This window comes from Arvicanthis niloticus, chromosome 2 (genome assembly GCF_011762505.2).
Source record: "Arvicanthis niloticus isolate mArvNil1 chromosome 2, mArvNil1.pat.X, whole genome shotgun sequence".
Classification (NCBI taxonomy): Eukaryota; Metazoa; Chordata; class Mammalia; order Rodentia; family Muridae; genus Arvicanthis; species Arvicanthis niloticus.
The window spans coordinates 97,383,738-97,400,728 of NC_047659.1; the positions used below are offsets into that span (position 1 = coordinate 97,383,738).

General features: G+C 41.1%; 1 protein-coding gene across 6 annotated transcripts in view; it reads right to left on the reverse strand.

Annotated features, from left to right (window-relative positions):
- The window catches only part of Atp8b4 (ATPase phospholipid transporting 8B4 (putative)), a 172,545-nt gene that overhangs the window by 78,895 nt on the left and 76,659 nt on the right, over positions 1-16,991 (reverse strand). For all 6 annotated transcript variants that reach the window (XM_076929685.1, XM_076929687.1, XM_076929686.1 and 3 more), the window contains 3 exons: positions 14,791-14,861; positions 11,661-11,743; positions 568-726 (listed from right to left, as the gene is read on the reverse strand). In XM_076929685.1, coding sequence (XP_076785800.1) covers positions 568-726; positions 11,661-11,743; positions 14,791-14,861 — 313 coding nt within the window. The remainder of the gene's footprint in view (positions 1-567; positions 727-11,660; positions 11,744-14,790; positions 14,862-16,991) is intronic.

Here is a 16,991-nt window from a genome sequence, read left to right on the forward strand (position 1 = left end):
TTCCTACCTGCCTCTCTCCCACCTTCCTTCCCTTTCTCTCATCCTTTCTCCCTCCCTCCATCCCTCCTAGCCCTACTAAGTGAAACCTTCAGACCCATCTATCCTGGTAACAAACAGAAATGATTGCTCTCCAAGAAGGCTTTTTCTCAAATCAGTCTCTTGACTTTTTCAAATGACAAGCAACATGGGCTGCAGTGGAGGGAGGGAATTTCTTTCATATTGATCTTTGACTTTAAGGGCACATTTACTATACAGACTAGGAGATGAGGCTTATATGATGGGGTGAAAGAGAAAGAAACAGAACAGTAGGTTGTAGATACCATCAGATGCTGAAGGCTTCAGCATCCTTAAGAACGAGTTCAACATATCAGTGGTTCCCACACACTGGGACCACATGGATTATATTCAGAGTACTATTGTCTCCTCTGGGGGTACCACAATCTGGGATCAACTCAGGAGCCAATGCTCAGCACTCAATAAAAACTCTGTGCACATTCACATCCATAGAGAACCAGGAATGCTGTGGGAAGGGACGACGCAGAGATGGCCCTGGTCTACACACTATACCTGCAAAAAGAACCATTCCAAAGCACCAGCTGGTATTCCTCAGGACACAGCCTCTCAGGATTATCTTCTGGTTGCTTAGGGTGTGCTTGCTGTCCTTCCAAGAGAGAACCCCAGAGAATCTGTCTAACTTGTTGTTAGGCGCCTCACAAATGACAATCCCTGGAAAATAAAAAGCCTCATCAGACCCACTGCAAGCTTGCTCCAGAAACCCACCGTGCTATTTACCACTCTACTGTTGAATGCAAGGCATTGTCCTTCTCTTTCAGAAAGCATGCTGTTTCATATGCAAGACTTCCCTAGGAAAAAAATAAGCTGGAACATGAAAAAAAACATAAAATCCATCATATTTTGAAGCAAGATTGTCTATACTGACCAAATAAGAACAGAGCCTACAAGATACATGAGACTTTTTCCCTTAAATTTTTTTTAAAGTACTCATCTTTACTATTAGGATATACCAAGATGACTTTTTACAAGTATAAAATGATAGATATCCACTTTTTTTCACTGTTCTGTGAACTGCCAAAAGAGTTAAATAAGATGCCATAGTTTTGGTTTTACAACAAAAGTTAAACAGTTTTCTATGTTCATAGTAAGGACTTGGTGGTCCTAGAATACCACACCCCAAAGAAACCTGGTTTCATTTGCTCCATAAGCTAAGACTCCTTTCAAGGATCCCATGCCTCTTATGTTGATTTGATTCAGAATTCTGTGGACTCTCAAAGGCATCACATAGCTTGCTCAACCTAGCCAGAAAATGTTCCTTTTGGGAGATTTCTTTGTTGTTGTTGTAGTTCTTGTTGTTGTTGTTAATGTTGTGTTTGTTTTTATAATTCCAAGAAAGGGAATGCTCATTCCAAATTAATGAATTGGTTCATTCCATTATTTCAAACAGAACATGGACAGTCAGAGTTGGGTTGTCTGGATAGAAAGGGGAAATAAATGATTTTCATAGACCCTTCACAAGATGTAACTATTAGATTCATATACATTTGCAAACAAGTGGGCTACATTTTTAGAAGCAATGACAACAAATATACAGAAGAATGGAATGCTGGGAAAGAGCAGAGGGAAGAAGGAAAGGAGACAGGGGAAGAGGGAAAGGGGAAGATGGAGGACAAAGTGGAAATGTCTGGCTCACATCAGAATCAGAGGTAAGATTAGCTAGCATCAAGATCAAAAACTCAGGTGACAGCAGATGCTGACGAAGATGTGGAGAAAGAGGAACATTTATCCATTGTTGGTGGGTTTACAAGCTGATACAACTACTCTAGAAATCAGTCTTGTGGTTCCTCAGAAAATTGAACATAGTACTACCTGAGGACCCAGCTATACCACTCCTGGGCATATACCCAGAAGATGCTCCAACATGTAATAAGGACACATGCTCCACTATGTTCATGACAGCCATATTTATAACAGCCAGAAGCTGGAAACAACCCAGATGTCCCTCAACTGACAAATGTATACAGAAAATGTGGTACATTTACACAATGGAATATTACTCAGCTATTAAAATCAATGAATGACTCCATGGAATTCTTAGGCAAATGGATGAAACTTGAAAATATCATCCTGAGTGAGGTAACTCAGTCAAAAAAGAACACACAAGGTATGCACTCACTGATAAGTGGATATTAGCCCAAAAGCTTGGATACCCAAGATTCAATTCACAGACCATATGAAGCCCAAGAAGAAGGAAGACCAAAGTGTGGATGCTTCAGTGCTTCTTAGAAGAGGGAATAAAATACTCACAGGAGGAAATATGGAGACAAAGTGTGGAGCAGAGACTGAAGGAAAGGTCATCCAGAGACTGCCCCACCTGGGGATCCATCCCATATACAGTCACCAAACCCAGACACTATTGTGGATGCCAAGAAGTACATGCTGGCAGGAGCCTGATATAGCTGTCTCCTGAGAGGCTCTGCCAGAGCCTGACCTATAAAGAGGTGGATGCTCACTGCCAACCATTGTACTAAGCAATGCATCCCCAATGGAGGAGTTGGAGAAGGGACTGAAGGAACTGAGGGGGTTTGCAGCCCCATGAGGAAAGCAATGGTGTCAACCAGCCAGATCCCCTGGAGCTCCCAGGGACTGGACCACCAACCAAAGAGTACACATGTAGAGACCCATGGCTCTGGCTGCATATGTGGCAGAGGATGGCCTTGTTGGACATAAGTGGGAGGAGTGGCTCTTGGGCCTGAGGTTCAATGCCCAAGTGTAGGGGAATGCCAGGGTGGAAAGACTGGAGTGGGTGGGTGGAGAAGCACCCTCATAGAGGCAAGAGGAGGGGGGATGGGATAGGGCGTTTCCAAAGGGGAGACCTGGAAAGGGAAAAACAAATGTAAATAAAGAAAATATCCAATGAGAGAGAGAGAGAGAGAGAGAGAGAGAGAGAGAGAGAGAGAGAGAGAGAGAGATTAGCTAGCATCTTGGGAGTTTGCAGTTTGCTGTCTCACAAGCCACAAAAGTGCATTTTAAAACCAGAAGCCAAAAAAGCAGTTTGGAAAATAAAAAAGGGGGAGGCATCAATATTCAACATTGGCTGAGGAGACCAGCGAAGCCAAGATGCCATCTAGGTCAGCTTTTTATTACTGTACTGAAAACCTTAAGAGTGGCACCTTATGGAAGGAGTGTGTGAAAAGCAATTTGCTTCTCCTACAATTCCCTTCAAGGACACGTGCGGCAAATGACCTCCCACTAGGCCACACAGTAACATTGAGCTGGGTACTGTGCCTTCTCCTGAGACCGAAGAACTAAAGCACAGCAGATGGCTCGCCCCGCCCCACCCCCCTCCACCCCCACCCCCCTCCAAGCCACCTTCTGATACTGGCAGGCTTCCTGCATTGCCTGTCCTTCTTAGAATACTGCTCTCCTTTTGGAGCTCATAGACATAGATGCAGATGCAGCTAGAATTTAAGCAGCCTGACCACTCCTGACCAGCCAGGCTGCTCCTATTTCAAAAACACAAAAAAGAAACCCTCTCTAACCCACCCCCTTTTACCATTTCCTAATTAACAAAAACTGGCCTAAAGTGCCTCTATTTGGTCACTCTCTGGGCCTTCCCAGACAGTTAGTACTAAGTGAAAGCCTGCTAGCCTGGATTTCAAAGAGACAAACAACCTACACAAGGTTGCTTCTTAGACCAAGTAGCTGAATTGTGGTTAGCTCTCGTTATAGCTTATTTGTTTATTTAAAAGTAAATTAAAACTGATTTGAACTGGCTCAAATCATTTGGAAAACTATGCTGTGACCCCAGAGGCTTTTTCTAAATTCTCGGATTTTGTGATCATCTTTTCCTTGACCAATAACTTTTATTTCCGAGTTTCACATAACCTTGAATTGAGGAGGTCTCACCAGAAAAACCTGCACAAATAACAGGCTGACAGAAGCCCTTGAAGTGTATTCCAGTCTCTTCACCCAAGACTCAATTTCCCAAACTTTAAATTTGGCCTCTGTTCAAAAGCAAATGCTCTTTGAACAAAAAACAACACGATACATGTCTTTGCCAGTAACAATATAAAAGGCAGATCCGTTTGATCATTTTCAGTGTCGTAAGCAAAGGCTGACAAGGAGGTAAATTCAACCTTGAATATTTTGGCTCACTATGTCCAGCAAGAAGACATGCTCACATCTGGCTTCACACTGAGGGTGCCTCTGCACAGAGACGATAGGGCCAAGTTTAATATGAGCTTCTGGAGGCCAAACCTCAGCACAGCTTTCTAAGAGTGTGGCCCCCACTGCTCCAAGTTCTAAACACAGGGTCCCAACACAACAAAACATTGGAAACAAAGCCAAAGTATTTTTTACCTGACAAAATAAAAGAAAAAGAAAAAGAAAAAGAAAGAAAGAAAGAACAAAAGAAAGAAAGAAAATGCTATTCCCCATTTCTTAGTTCTATTGGCATAAAATAGGCAAGTTCCCATTTCTCTTCCTCTCTTTCCAAAGGGGTGACCAGCTTCCTTTGTGGGAAACACTACGCTCATCTCTGTGTATCCTCACAACTTACTGTACTGTCTACGTAACAAAATCTTTAAAACATTTACTGGAGACATAATTGAAAAAATGGTTACAAGAAAGGAGTTGTGGGGGCTGGATAGGTAATTCAGTAGCTAAGAAAGAGCACTTGCTGCTCTTACAGAGAACCCATGTTCGGTGACCTACACCCCCAGGACAGCTTTAACTCCACTGTCAGAGGACCTGATGCCTTCTTCTGCATTTAAGAGCACCAGGTACACGCATGGTATATACATGCAAATAAAATACTCAAACACATAATTTTCCTTCAAAAGGAAAGAAGCTGAGAGATGACATAGGCATTACAGTAAATCTGCGATAAATTGAAAGATAGGTATATTTTGACAGGAATCATGAAAATGGGATTTGAATACTAAATATCTTAGTCTTACCTAACTGTAACAGAAGCCAGGTAGGATGATGAAAACAGGCTGTCACCTTAAAGCTCATCAGCAACAAACAAAAATATTTCCCACCAACAAAGCATAAGAACCAAGAGAGGCTATCCTGGGACCCTGCTTTCTTCTTTCTAATTCCATCCAAAGAGGAGATGGGAAATGGCTGCAAGGTGTGAGAAAGCCATTTTGGGGTAAAACAGGATCATCTCTCACATAGTCAATCTTAGCGGGGTATGGGGTGCCTCAATCATTTTAGTGTAAACATAATCAAAGTAATTAATCACATTTCTCCCTCTAAAGAGAAAAGAAACCCCTTCCTAGTTCATCCATTATAATGACACAGGAAGATCTATACTGAGCAAAATCTACAAGTTCATATTTTGAATTTTCCAAGACATTTTAAATTCCAAATTCAGCCTGCTGGATTACTGCTTAGCTACCAATTTGATAAGTCTCTCAAACTATTTACTCAGAGAGGAAATATGGAGTTTACCAATAAAAACTGTTAGTACACAATATCCCCAAATTTTCCAAAACAAATTAGCTTTACTTTTTTGCATATTATTAGTGATGTTTCTTGATTGTCCACTGCAACTCTTCTACAGGACAGGCTACCATTACTAGGGTACAATTATTGCTGGTTAAGAGTCTCCCTAGCCAAGAACTTCCCAATGTTTAGGCGATTACCCAACTACTGCTGATCTGATGACTGAAATAACTTTTTCCCTTAAAAAGATAATTTCTAAAGCCAGAGGATTCTATTTGAGTTCTTGGAGGCCAAGCCCCTGTACAACCTTCTCAACACTGAGTCATAAGCCACCCAATATTAACACCACAATGGCCATATTAGTACCACCAGTCAAAAGGAAATTGTTCTTCGTGTCTTTCAATGAGATCTATGGTCCCATGTATCAGTTGTGTTGTGTTGGACTGAACTTTTGTTCATTTGACTAGAAGAGTTTTCCGGTAAGTTTTGTAAAGTCACAAGGTGCTAACCAATCCCATTTGTTTATTTATTTATTTATTTACTTACTTACTTACTTAGTTTGTTATTTACTTATTTATATATTTTAACCAAGAAGAGATGTCATTTTTCTTTGTTTGAATTATACACATGCTGTTCTTTACTGAAAAGACCACAAAATACACAAAGATTCCTAACTAAAGAGTCACCCCTTCTGTGACTCTTTGATCTAATAATTCAGAACTGGTATTAACAGTCACACAAAATATGTAAACGTGTCACTAGTTGCAAAACACAGATCACAGTCCAGTCAGTAACAATATACAAAAGATTCTTGAACACATTCAAGCACATGTATATTAGAGGATTTCCCCAAGGTGTAAAAACATCTGGTTTACAACTATGTAATTACCAAATATTTCCATGTGTTTGTTTATAAAAGTTGTTTGATTCCCATAAGACACCATGAAAAGTCTAGTCAAACTAATTTTGTATATATTATAATATTATTAGATCAAATTATAATCATATTTTTATAAAGTTCAACAGACTATATATTATTTATCAGATATTTGAAATGGATAAAATATTTATTTGTATGGGAACTCTTCAACTAAACAGATTCACCTACCAAAACCTGCTCCTAGTCTGGGTTTGGACAGTACCTCTAAATTCTTGATCCTGATGAAATTAAGGAACTGAGAACTTCAATACTTTGAAATATACAGAAATACCCTTGATTTCTCATAATCAGCTTACCTTACTTTTAATTTGGGGCCATTTTGTACATGTATGCAAGGAATCATGATTATACTCATACCCCTAAACCCTCTCTTATTCCTCTAATACTTCTATTAACCCTTTCTTCGTGATTAGCCCCTTTCTGTTTTCCTTTGCTGTGTGCCTACAAATCCTGTGCAGGTAGTCTGTTCATATTTGAAACAGCCAGCTCCTTTCCAAAAGATGATGTTTCACTGAACTCCTCCCAGTCTCTGACTCTTACAGTCTCTCCACCCTCTCTTCCACAATGCTACTCGGATTTGAAGGTGGTGATAAAGATGTCCTGTTTAGGGCTGAGCACTCAATGGTCACTTATTCTCAGCACCTTGATGAGTTGCAAGACCCAGCTTTGACGGTTGCCCACTGCAAAGGGTAGTTTAACTGCATGTCCAATTTACCAAAGCTTCAGTGGCAGATTCTGTACAGCCAATGACCTCCCTAGCTTTTAGCCAAGTTTATATACCACCAAGCATGTATTCCTTCCAACAAAGCAGATCTCAAATTCATCCCAAAGTGGTTGATAACCCTCAGAATACTCTCATAGCAGTGGACATGTGTAAGTAATATAAATATATATATATATATATACATATATATGTATATATATGTATATATATGTATGTATATATATTGTATATATAATCTACAGCTGGGTAAAATCATTGATGACTTTTCTTCCCCAAAGCTACACAGTACCTGCCAATACCTTCTGGTACCTTCTAGTGCTTTGAACATGAGCCAGAGCTTTATTGTTCTGTGTTCTATAAACAAATCCATGAGGTTCGTTTTCTGATGAGCAACCAAGAGTAATGGCAATCTTCAGCCAAGAGTGATGTCAATAGTCAACCAACAGTGATAGTGATAGTCACCAAGAGTGAGAGCAATTGTCAGCCAACAGTGATGGTGATAGTCAACCAACAGTGATTATGATAGTCAGCCAACAATGATGGCAACAATCAGCCAAGACTGATGGCAACAGTCAGCCAAGACTGATGGTGATAGTCAGCCAAGACTGATGGTGATAGTCAGCCAAGACTGATGGCAACAGTCAGCCAAGACTGATGGCAACAGTCAGCCAAGACTGATGGCAACAGTCAGCCAAGACTGATGGTGATAGTCAGCCAAGACTGATGGCAACAGTCAGCCAAGACTGATGGTGATAGTCAGCCAAGACTGATGGCAACAGTCAGCCAAGACTGATGGTGATAGTCAGCCAAGACTGATGGCGACAGTCAGCCAACAGTGATGGTGATAGTCAGCCAACAATGATGGCAACAGTCAGCCAAGAGTGATGGCGATAGGCTGTGTTGTTCTGCCGGCTTCTGGGTGCTAGGCATTCACTTTCTCTGTTTGGATAATCCAATTCCAGTGATAGGTTTGGGGCTGATGTTCCACCACTATACGATGCCTTAGCAAGGCTTCCACTGCCCTCTCTTTCACTTGTGGAATTCTTCATTTCCAGCTTAATTTCATTTTGAATTTTCTTCTGCAATTCAATCTCTTCACTGAATTTTATCCTCATATCCTGAATTGACTTCCTGATTTGGGTATATGCTTGTGTGTAGGCTTCTGGAATTCTTTCAGCACTTTATCACTGTCTTCTTTAAATCCCCACAGGACTTTGTCCATGCCCTCTGTAACGTTCTTTGAATATATATTTTTTCAATTAATTTTTGGAGTTTTGTCCAGATAGCTTTCATTTGGAATCATGTATGTGTGCTGTGTGAGAGTGTATGTGTGCTCACATGTTTGTGTTCATGGATGTGAACCTGTATAATGAGGCAGAGTTCCTTGCTAAACCCTGAGCTCGCCACCTCAGGTAGTCTGGCTGGCCACAGTTCTTGTCTCTGCTTCCTACATGCTGGGATTGAAGTGGGCCACCACTCCCATCTGAATTTTACATGGGTTCTGGGGATCTAACTCCTAGTCATGTTTGTGCGTCAAGCACTTTACCCATTGAGTTATTTCTCAAATGTTGGTTTTTACATTGGTTTGTACATCTTTCATCAGCTGCAGTCTTTGGTATGGGTCTCTGATGCTGCTGTGTTAAGTGGACGTTTAAGTCTCTGCTTGCTGTAATTGGAGCTTGGCTGGTTCTGGATCATCTGGGTGAGGTTTGAAGTTTGGTGGGGGTTACTCAGTCCTGATTTGAATGTGAGGCAGCCGAGGTGAACCTAGCTAGGCTAAGTTATACTGTGACTTCTGACCTCATTGGCAGGTACTTAGTTGAGTTAGTAGAGACTGTGTGCCTGGGTGGCAGGTGTGAGCCTAAAGATAGTAGGATTAAGGTACAGGAGGTGACAGAAGCATGGTCTCTGGCCTGAGTAGTTGTCAAGAACCTGCACAGATCCTGAGAAGCAGGGTTAAGATGCCAGTGGAAAGAAGAGGTGTGGCCTCTGACCTGAGGAGGCAGGAGCTCTATGTGGGTTCCACAACACTGGAGATTGGGCTTCCAAAAGACTTGTCATTTTCTCTGTGAAAATCCTAAGATGCCAGGATCAGATGTTGCAAGCATGGCAGGCCAGGTGGTCATGTCAGGAACCCCTCAACAAATAGTCACATTTGTCATTTCCTAATATTCCTTATAATAACATCAAGGCTCATGAAATACCAAAGGAAAAATGGGTAAGAGGTACTGTGTCTCCATCTCAACTTCACCCTTAGTTCAAGTTCCACGGCTACAAAATGGGGTCATATACCCCACCCACCTCAGAATTTGCATGATCAGGAAATTAATTTTGCTGTGTTCACAACCACTGAGAGTACAGGGTTGCTTATAAAAGCATTGTAGTCTAGGCTACCTGCGTCAAAATCTATGTAAAGGAAGGAAATGGTTAAAACAACCATTTTATGTTTCCTAATGGTTAGAAAACTAAAACTCTTAGGTTTGTGCCTCATTATAGGCTGATGAAGGTATAAAGGTACAGTTCTGCCAGGGAAGAAATGAGTGATGGCAACTTATATTCAGATTGCCTTTTTAGGGCTCCATAAACAGTCAACACAGTATTTTAAGAAGAGTTTTGATTTGTGAATACAATCTACTTTTCTTGGATTTACATAACAGTAACATTTCATTGAAAAAATTATTTCATTAGAAAATTCGTAATTTGTTTTGTTATAATCAAAATATTTCTTAGGCTATTCAAAGTTTCCTAGCTACTCCTCTAAATTAAATCTTAATCTGGAAGAATATTTTTCTATAAACAGTCATTACAACAACAGTCATTTAAGAGAGATTAATCCAGGCAGAATTTACAAGCAAATCCCAAGCATCGACCATATACATTCTAAAATGTGTGTTGGAAAAGATTTATATAAACTTCCTGACCTTTAACTCAAGGGGCACTGCCAAGACCTTTCATCTTCATTATTTCTCAATAAACCCCAAAGAAAACACCTCAGAAGAAAAGTCTTAAGTTCATAAGACTCCAAAAAGTCAAGCCAACCTATATGGGAAAAATGAAACCCAAAGCCAAACTTGAAGTTAGTGATGCAAAAGACAACCGAGGGGTGGCGGGAAAGCCTCAGTCTCCCTCCGTTTTACATGATGTGTAAAACTCTACAATTAGTGTTTCTTTCTTTTACTTTTAAAGGAATTTCTTTGTGGTCATGGTACCATAAAATGCAGCTATCTAGGGGAGGTAGTATCTAGAGACTCTCCATAGATCTTAAAATAATGTTAGCACAAAATACAGCCAGAAACATGTAGAAGCAAGGACCTGCTGAAGAGGTAGGCCTAGGCTGAATTCAATGATGAAGATGATGGTGGTGATGGTGGTGATGGTGGTGATGGTGATGATGATGATGATGATGATGATGATGATGATGATGATGATAAAACCATGGTCTAAAACATTTGGTAACTGGTGGCTGACTATAACTTTCTCATTGGTGATTCTCATTAACAGCCTATCAGTTTCAAGACATTATGCCACTGTGCAAAATATAGGAGCTCTGTCTTCAGGAGTCATTGTCTAAGTCATTGTCTAATAGAGCCATTGGATGAAAGGCCAGGCCTAGGACTGGAACTAAAATGCCAACTTGTTTACCCTCAGCAAGTCTGTGCCAAGCTCCAGGAGGCAAAAGGCTACCAAAGGAAGGGCACTGTGGGCATAAGAGAATGGGAGCCACAGAAGAAGGCACATGAATGTGCGAGGTGGTGGCTTGATGAAGCCATGCTTGCCCTTAGCATGAGCAAAAATGACACACATCAATGCCTGAAGAATTTTGTGTTCTCCCACTAACTTAAAGAAAGGAAGGAAGGAAAAAAGGAAGGGAGAGAGAGAGAGAGAGAGAGAGAGAGAGAGAGAGAGAGAGAGAGAGGGAGAGAGAGAGAGAAAAAAGAAAGATGGGATATGCCGGGCAGTGGTGGCGCACGCCTTTAATCCCAGCACTTGGGAGGCAGAGGCAGGCGGATTTCTGAGTTCGAGGCCAACCTGGTCTACCAAGTGAGTTCCAGGACAGCCAAGGCTATACAGAGAAACCCTGTCTCGAAAAACCAAAAAAATAAAAATAAAATAAATTTAAAAAAAAAAGATGGGATATGTCATAGTTTGGGTTTCATAACTGTGAAGAGACACCATGACCAAGACAACTCTTATAAAAGTGAACATTTACTTGGGGCTGGCTTACAGGTTCAGAGATTCAGTCCATTATCATCAAAGCAAAGAGCATGGCAGTGTGTAGGCAGGCATGGTGGGAGGAGCTAAGATCTTGATCTAAAGGTTGACAGGAGAAAACTGGCTTCCAGGGAGTTAAGAGAAGGGTCTCAAAGCCCACGTCCAAAGGGGCACACTTCCTTCAACAAGGCCGTTCCCACTAGTGCCAGTCCCTGGGCCAAGCATATGCAAACCACCACAGGATCTCAGATTATTAGCTCTTATACCGCCTTCTGGCTTTTAGATGTTTTCCTTTTGTCTGTTTAAAGCACTTACCATCAAATTTTGCAAGGCTACTAATATCTGCTCCAAGTTCTGAGGTAACAGGTAGTGCTTGACGAACTTTCAGGTTTGTTTCCCTATAAAATGAAAGATATGACCTGAATTTTTATATAAAACAGTCCAACAGTCTCTGACTTTAGTATTATTAGTATTATTTAGTATTATTTATTGTTCAACCATTCACTTGAAAGATAACTGAACTGCTCCTTTTCTGGTGTAAGAAAGGGAGGTAGCAACTGTGTAGAGGGCAGTACACACAAACCCTAAATGAGGAGACCCACAGAACCTGGCTTCGAATGGCTCTCACACCCCACATACTAACTCAGCAAAGCAAGTGTGCACCTCATGATCTGGAGCTGGCATTCTACCCATGGTGCATCTGTGTAACAACACAGAGATCTGCTTCACATTTGTGTTCAAATGAACACAGAACATAAGAAACACGGTCTCATTCGAGCCTGCTCACATCTACTATATGAACTATAGAACACACTGGCACTAGGTACACCATTGCCAAATGGAGGCCAGCATCACTCCGGCACCTGCTATCTATGGAGTTTGGTTTGCAAAAGACAGCCATGGCTACTTTTACAGTAGCTGAAATTTTAATGGAGAAAAGAATGCAGCCTTCTTTCTTCTTAGAATATCAATTCAAGGAACCCTTGGGTATCGAATGGCACAACCAATAACCTGGGCAGATCACAGAGAGCTGCTCTTCTTATGAATAGGACCACACACATCCATTAGATAGCAGATGCTGCTGCTAACGGCCATTGGCCATTGGGGATTGTATGGCTGTCTCTCCTATACTATGCTAAAGAGAGTGTCATGCCCACTTCCTCAGAATTCTCTCCTCACTCTTTCTTCAACAAACGCTAGTTTGTTTTCCATGAAACCGTGTGACCTTTAGAACTAGCTGGTTTTAGTTGGCACAATCCTCTGGAGAATCAGTCAGCCTCGTCACTGTGTCTATCAATCCGTTGTTCCTTTTGTTACTGAGCAGTATCCCACTATGCTTCAATTTGCTTAACCATTCGCTTGGAAGATATCTGAATTGCTCCCTTTCTGATGTAAGAAAACCATGTGCCCTAAGTAGTCAGTATACAGTTTATGGAAACGTAAGTTTTCATTTCTCTGAATAGAAGTCCGGTTTGCCAGTTTGAAATTGCTGAGTTGTGTGGTACTTTTATGTTTGGTTTTTGAGAAACCAACAAATTATTTTTCCAGAATGAGCATCATACTGTGTGCTCCCTCCAGTAACACGAGAGAGACTCCGCCTATTCAAATCTCTGCCAGCTTTGGAAATGTTGCTGGTGCTCGTGGTTCTGACAGATCTGTGGTAACAGAGCACTGTGGTATTCATTTTTATGTCACTAATGATGTTGGGTAACTTTTCATGTGTTTGTTTGCCCACTGTATGTCCCCTTGGTCAAATGTTTATTGAAGTGTTACAAAATGCCTATTTCCTAACTAGCATTGTTTTTTTTTGTTTTTTTTGTTTTTTTTTCAGTTTGTAAAGCATCTGTATTTAGTTAAGGTAATTCAGGTAGATACTTTGCAAATACTTTCTACATGTTAGTAACTCATTATTACTACTTCCTCTTAGTAAGGTTTTCATGGATCAAAAAATAAATTTGATGAAATCCAGTCTCTCTCTTCTTCCCTCCCTCTGCCCACCCCCCTTCTCTCTGGAGAAACCAACCTTGTGCTTGCTCAGGTGAGTGCTCTACCACTGAGCTAAGTCCTCACTCTCTGTAATAACTCTTCTTATGTCAAATCTAACAATTTTTTGACTAGCCCAAACCTCGAAGTCTTTCTCCTTTTTTGCCTAAGATGTTTAGTTTCACTTCTTACATATGAACTTAATTTCCTTATTAGCTATAAAGCTATTTCAGTAATCTGTTTCATAATGAGTACATAGTCTGTATTTTTTGAGGAATGGTTCATTTCATCTAAGTTGTCAAAAGTATGTGTGTTCAGCTGATTATAGCAGTTCCTCATGATCCAGCTAGCATTTTCAGGATGCATTGGTGACTACCCCATTTGTTAATGACACTGCTCATCTGTCTCTTCCCTTCTTCCTCTCTGTCTGCTTTGCCTGATGTTTGCAGATTAACTGATTTCTCAAAGAACCAACCATGTCCCAGTGTTTTACTTTGCCCTGTTTGACTCAAGTTTGTAGAATTTTTCTCTTGCTTGCACTGAATTTATTTTGCTATTTTCTAGGTTCTCATGATGGAGTGGACAACTGATTTGAGGCTAGTTCTCTTTTCAAGTGTATGAATGGCTTCAGTGCTACTAATTTTCCTCTTAACACTGCTTTAGCTGTGTCTAAACCTGTCCTGCCCAAACCTGGGTTATGCAGGATGAACTACTCCAATATCGCAACATGGCAACAACTTGAGAAACACTGGCTAAAACTGTGTGCTTTGTGTTGTCCAGTTGAGTCCTGCCTTTGCTCTTTATCAGCTTGAGGAAGTTACCTATCTGTTTGAGCCTTGGCTTCATGTTCTGTATGTAGGTCTCATACAGTACCTATATCAGGACTGCAAAATAAATCACCCGAGTTGCACATATACAGATAGACGGTGCCTATACAGTGTAAGCAGAGCACATATAGATTCACGGTGCCACACAGCGTGAGCAGTCAATGATGTCAGCCAGACAGTGGAATCCTCTGAAACAGAACAGCTAAGTGGTCAGGAGCTGGACTCTCAAAGCTGGGGTCAAAGCAACGTCATATTCATATCTCTCTCTCTCTCTCTCTCTCTCTCTCTCTCTCTCTCTCTCTGTGTGTGTGTGTGTGTGTGTGTGTGTGTGTGTGTGTGTGTGTCTTTATTTGCCCTTTAAAATTATCTCGGCCTTTCTTCTCAGGAGCCTTTACTCCCACCCTCTCATTTACCTTAGAAATTGAAATTTAAACAAACAAAACCCCAAAAGGAGCCTCATTGAAGTGTACTGGTGTAAAATTATTCATGTTCACATACGGAAAGAAAATATGCTGAAGAGACAAGCCAGCGTTTCCCAAATAAATTCAGGAGGAAAATTGTTTCAGAATTACTGCCAAGTAAACAACATTTAGTTTACACTGCAGCCTAAGCAGCCGCTCTAATTTAATACTTACCCATCAAGCTCAGCTGTTTCAACGTAACAGAGACCGTGTGGCTCACTGCTCGACAGGAGCAGCAGGTCAGCCTGGTTGAGAAACCAATACAGAGGGACAGGTAAGAATCAGGGTTGTTGAAACCTCTCCCTCCTGCATCACTCCTCCCTAGCCCCGCAACACTGAGGAGGGAGGCACACCCTCCCACCCCTTTTCCGACGCCCTTCTGGACCAGCAGGGTATGACCAGGGTGATTTGTGTTGCCAGTTTTGAAAGTCATATATAAATTCTATTTTTCTAGATTTAATAATTTCTTATGAAAAACAGAGATCTCTTTCCAATAAATGAGAGAATTAACCCTCCTTGCTCCTTGCGTGCTGGTGTCAGAAGCAGCTCAAAGCAGGGAAGGAGTCAAGGGGGTGAGAACGCACAGATAGAACAGAAGGAAAACCAGAGAAAAGAAGAAACAACAGTAAACGAGAGCAGCGTGGAAGCAAGGCGGAGAGATGAGGAAGCGGTGGAAAAATTAAGCACAGGAAAGACGAGAGAAAGTGGGGCCCGCCCAAAGAGCACAGAGGGTGCTCTGGAAAATGGTGCTCTAGAAAAGACAGCACTCCAGTTTTGGTTGTGAGCCTAGCCTTTAATGACTGAGCCATCTCCTAGACAGGAAGTGTGATGGAAACATTGAAGTGTAGCTCTCCACAACTGATGGCTGGAGTGACCGCGTCAGGGGAAGGGGCAGGTCACAGAGAGCTGGACCATGTTCCAGTGAGTGGTACATAGACAACACAAATTGGACTTGGGGTTTGTTTATTCTATTTCTATTTATTTTTTTTTTATTTTACCTCCCTGAGTGGGGCAGGTCATAACAGTGTACGGGAGATATGGAAGGATGGAGAAACGAGTTTAATCAGGGTACATGATATGAAATTTCCAGGGAATCAATAAAAATGTTAAATTGGAAAAAAAAAAACCCTGAAAACAGCAGCAGTGACCAGTGTTCTATAACCAAGCTTTGAAGGTAGTAAGTTCCAATTAGACTCCAAAAAATACTAAAATAAGATTCAAATTCTCCTACATTTTACGGAATAAAACATCTAAAGATGTCACCCCAAAAAAGGAAAGAAAAGACATCACAGTTCACTTTTAGAATTCTGGCTGGTTTAGAAACTGTTTTGTTTTTCCTCAAATTAAAATTCTTATTTTTAAAATAAATGTAATTCTGAAGGCTTCACCTAAAAAGAACTAACTGGCCTAAGTTTCAGCAATGTATAATGAAACTTTAGCCTAACATATCTCTACTTGTGTCTTGAATGATTAAAAGTCTAAGTCTCTAAAAATCTTTTGTTTTGAGAAACATTACAATTGCTTTATCTTCAAGTCTTAGATGTTAAGTTCAAAAATCAATCTACTCAGCTAATTGTCTGAATCTTTCAAATTATCAACTCAAAAACATAGTGGGAGGGATGATGAGTGTAGTTTTGTCTAAATGAAGGCTCCATGACAGAGGAACACATGCATTTGCCTCCTGGTGACTCTCTCTCAGCTCTGAAGCAATCACCACAGAAGCAGTCAAGGCAGAAATTGCTTTATGAACCCCTCAGTGTGTTCCATGTAAACGCACACAGAGAGCATGTCCAACTCTTGCACCAAAGCTCACCTAATCCTGACCCAAAAAAGAAAATATCTGTGCTGTGGGGGTAGATTCACCCTCATCTCGGGTCACGCGTTTAGGTTTCACTACGTCCTGGCAGACGGCATGGTAGAGGTAAACGCAAATGCCCTTCAAAGCTTTGGTTCTCCATCTTAAGGACAGAAAGATACATTCAAACAAAAGCTAAAATTCCTTTGTTGTAATCATGCATAATTGAAACTCTTTATGGTGCATAAATAAAGATGCCTGGTGGTATCTGATGCTGCTTTTCTTCAGAATTCTGTGTAGATGATAATGCAATGTCACTGTTCAATATTGAATCTGGCTCTGGTAGTGCTTCCTTTGCGGCAAACCAAGGGCAGAGCCACGGCAGGCTCAGCCGAGCGACTAAGGTTCCACTGCCACCTAGTGGCTAAAGTCTCTCATCCAGCACTCACCCAACTTCCCAGTCTAAAACACACTTAACCCTCCTGCCTAACTGTCCCTACTCTATCTCCCTGGAAACCTACCTTCCTACCTCTTCCTAAACCCTCTCATATCACCTGTGCCTTTGGTATCTCTGACCCTT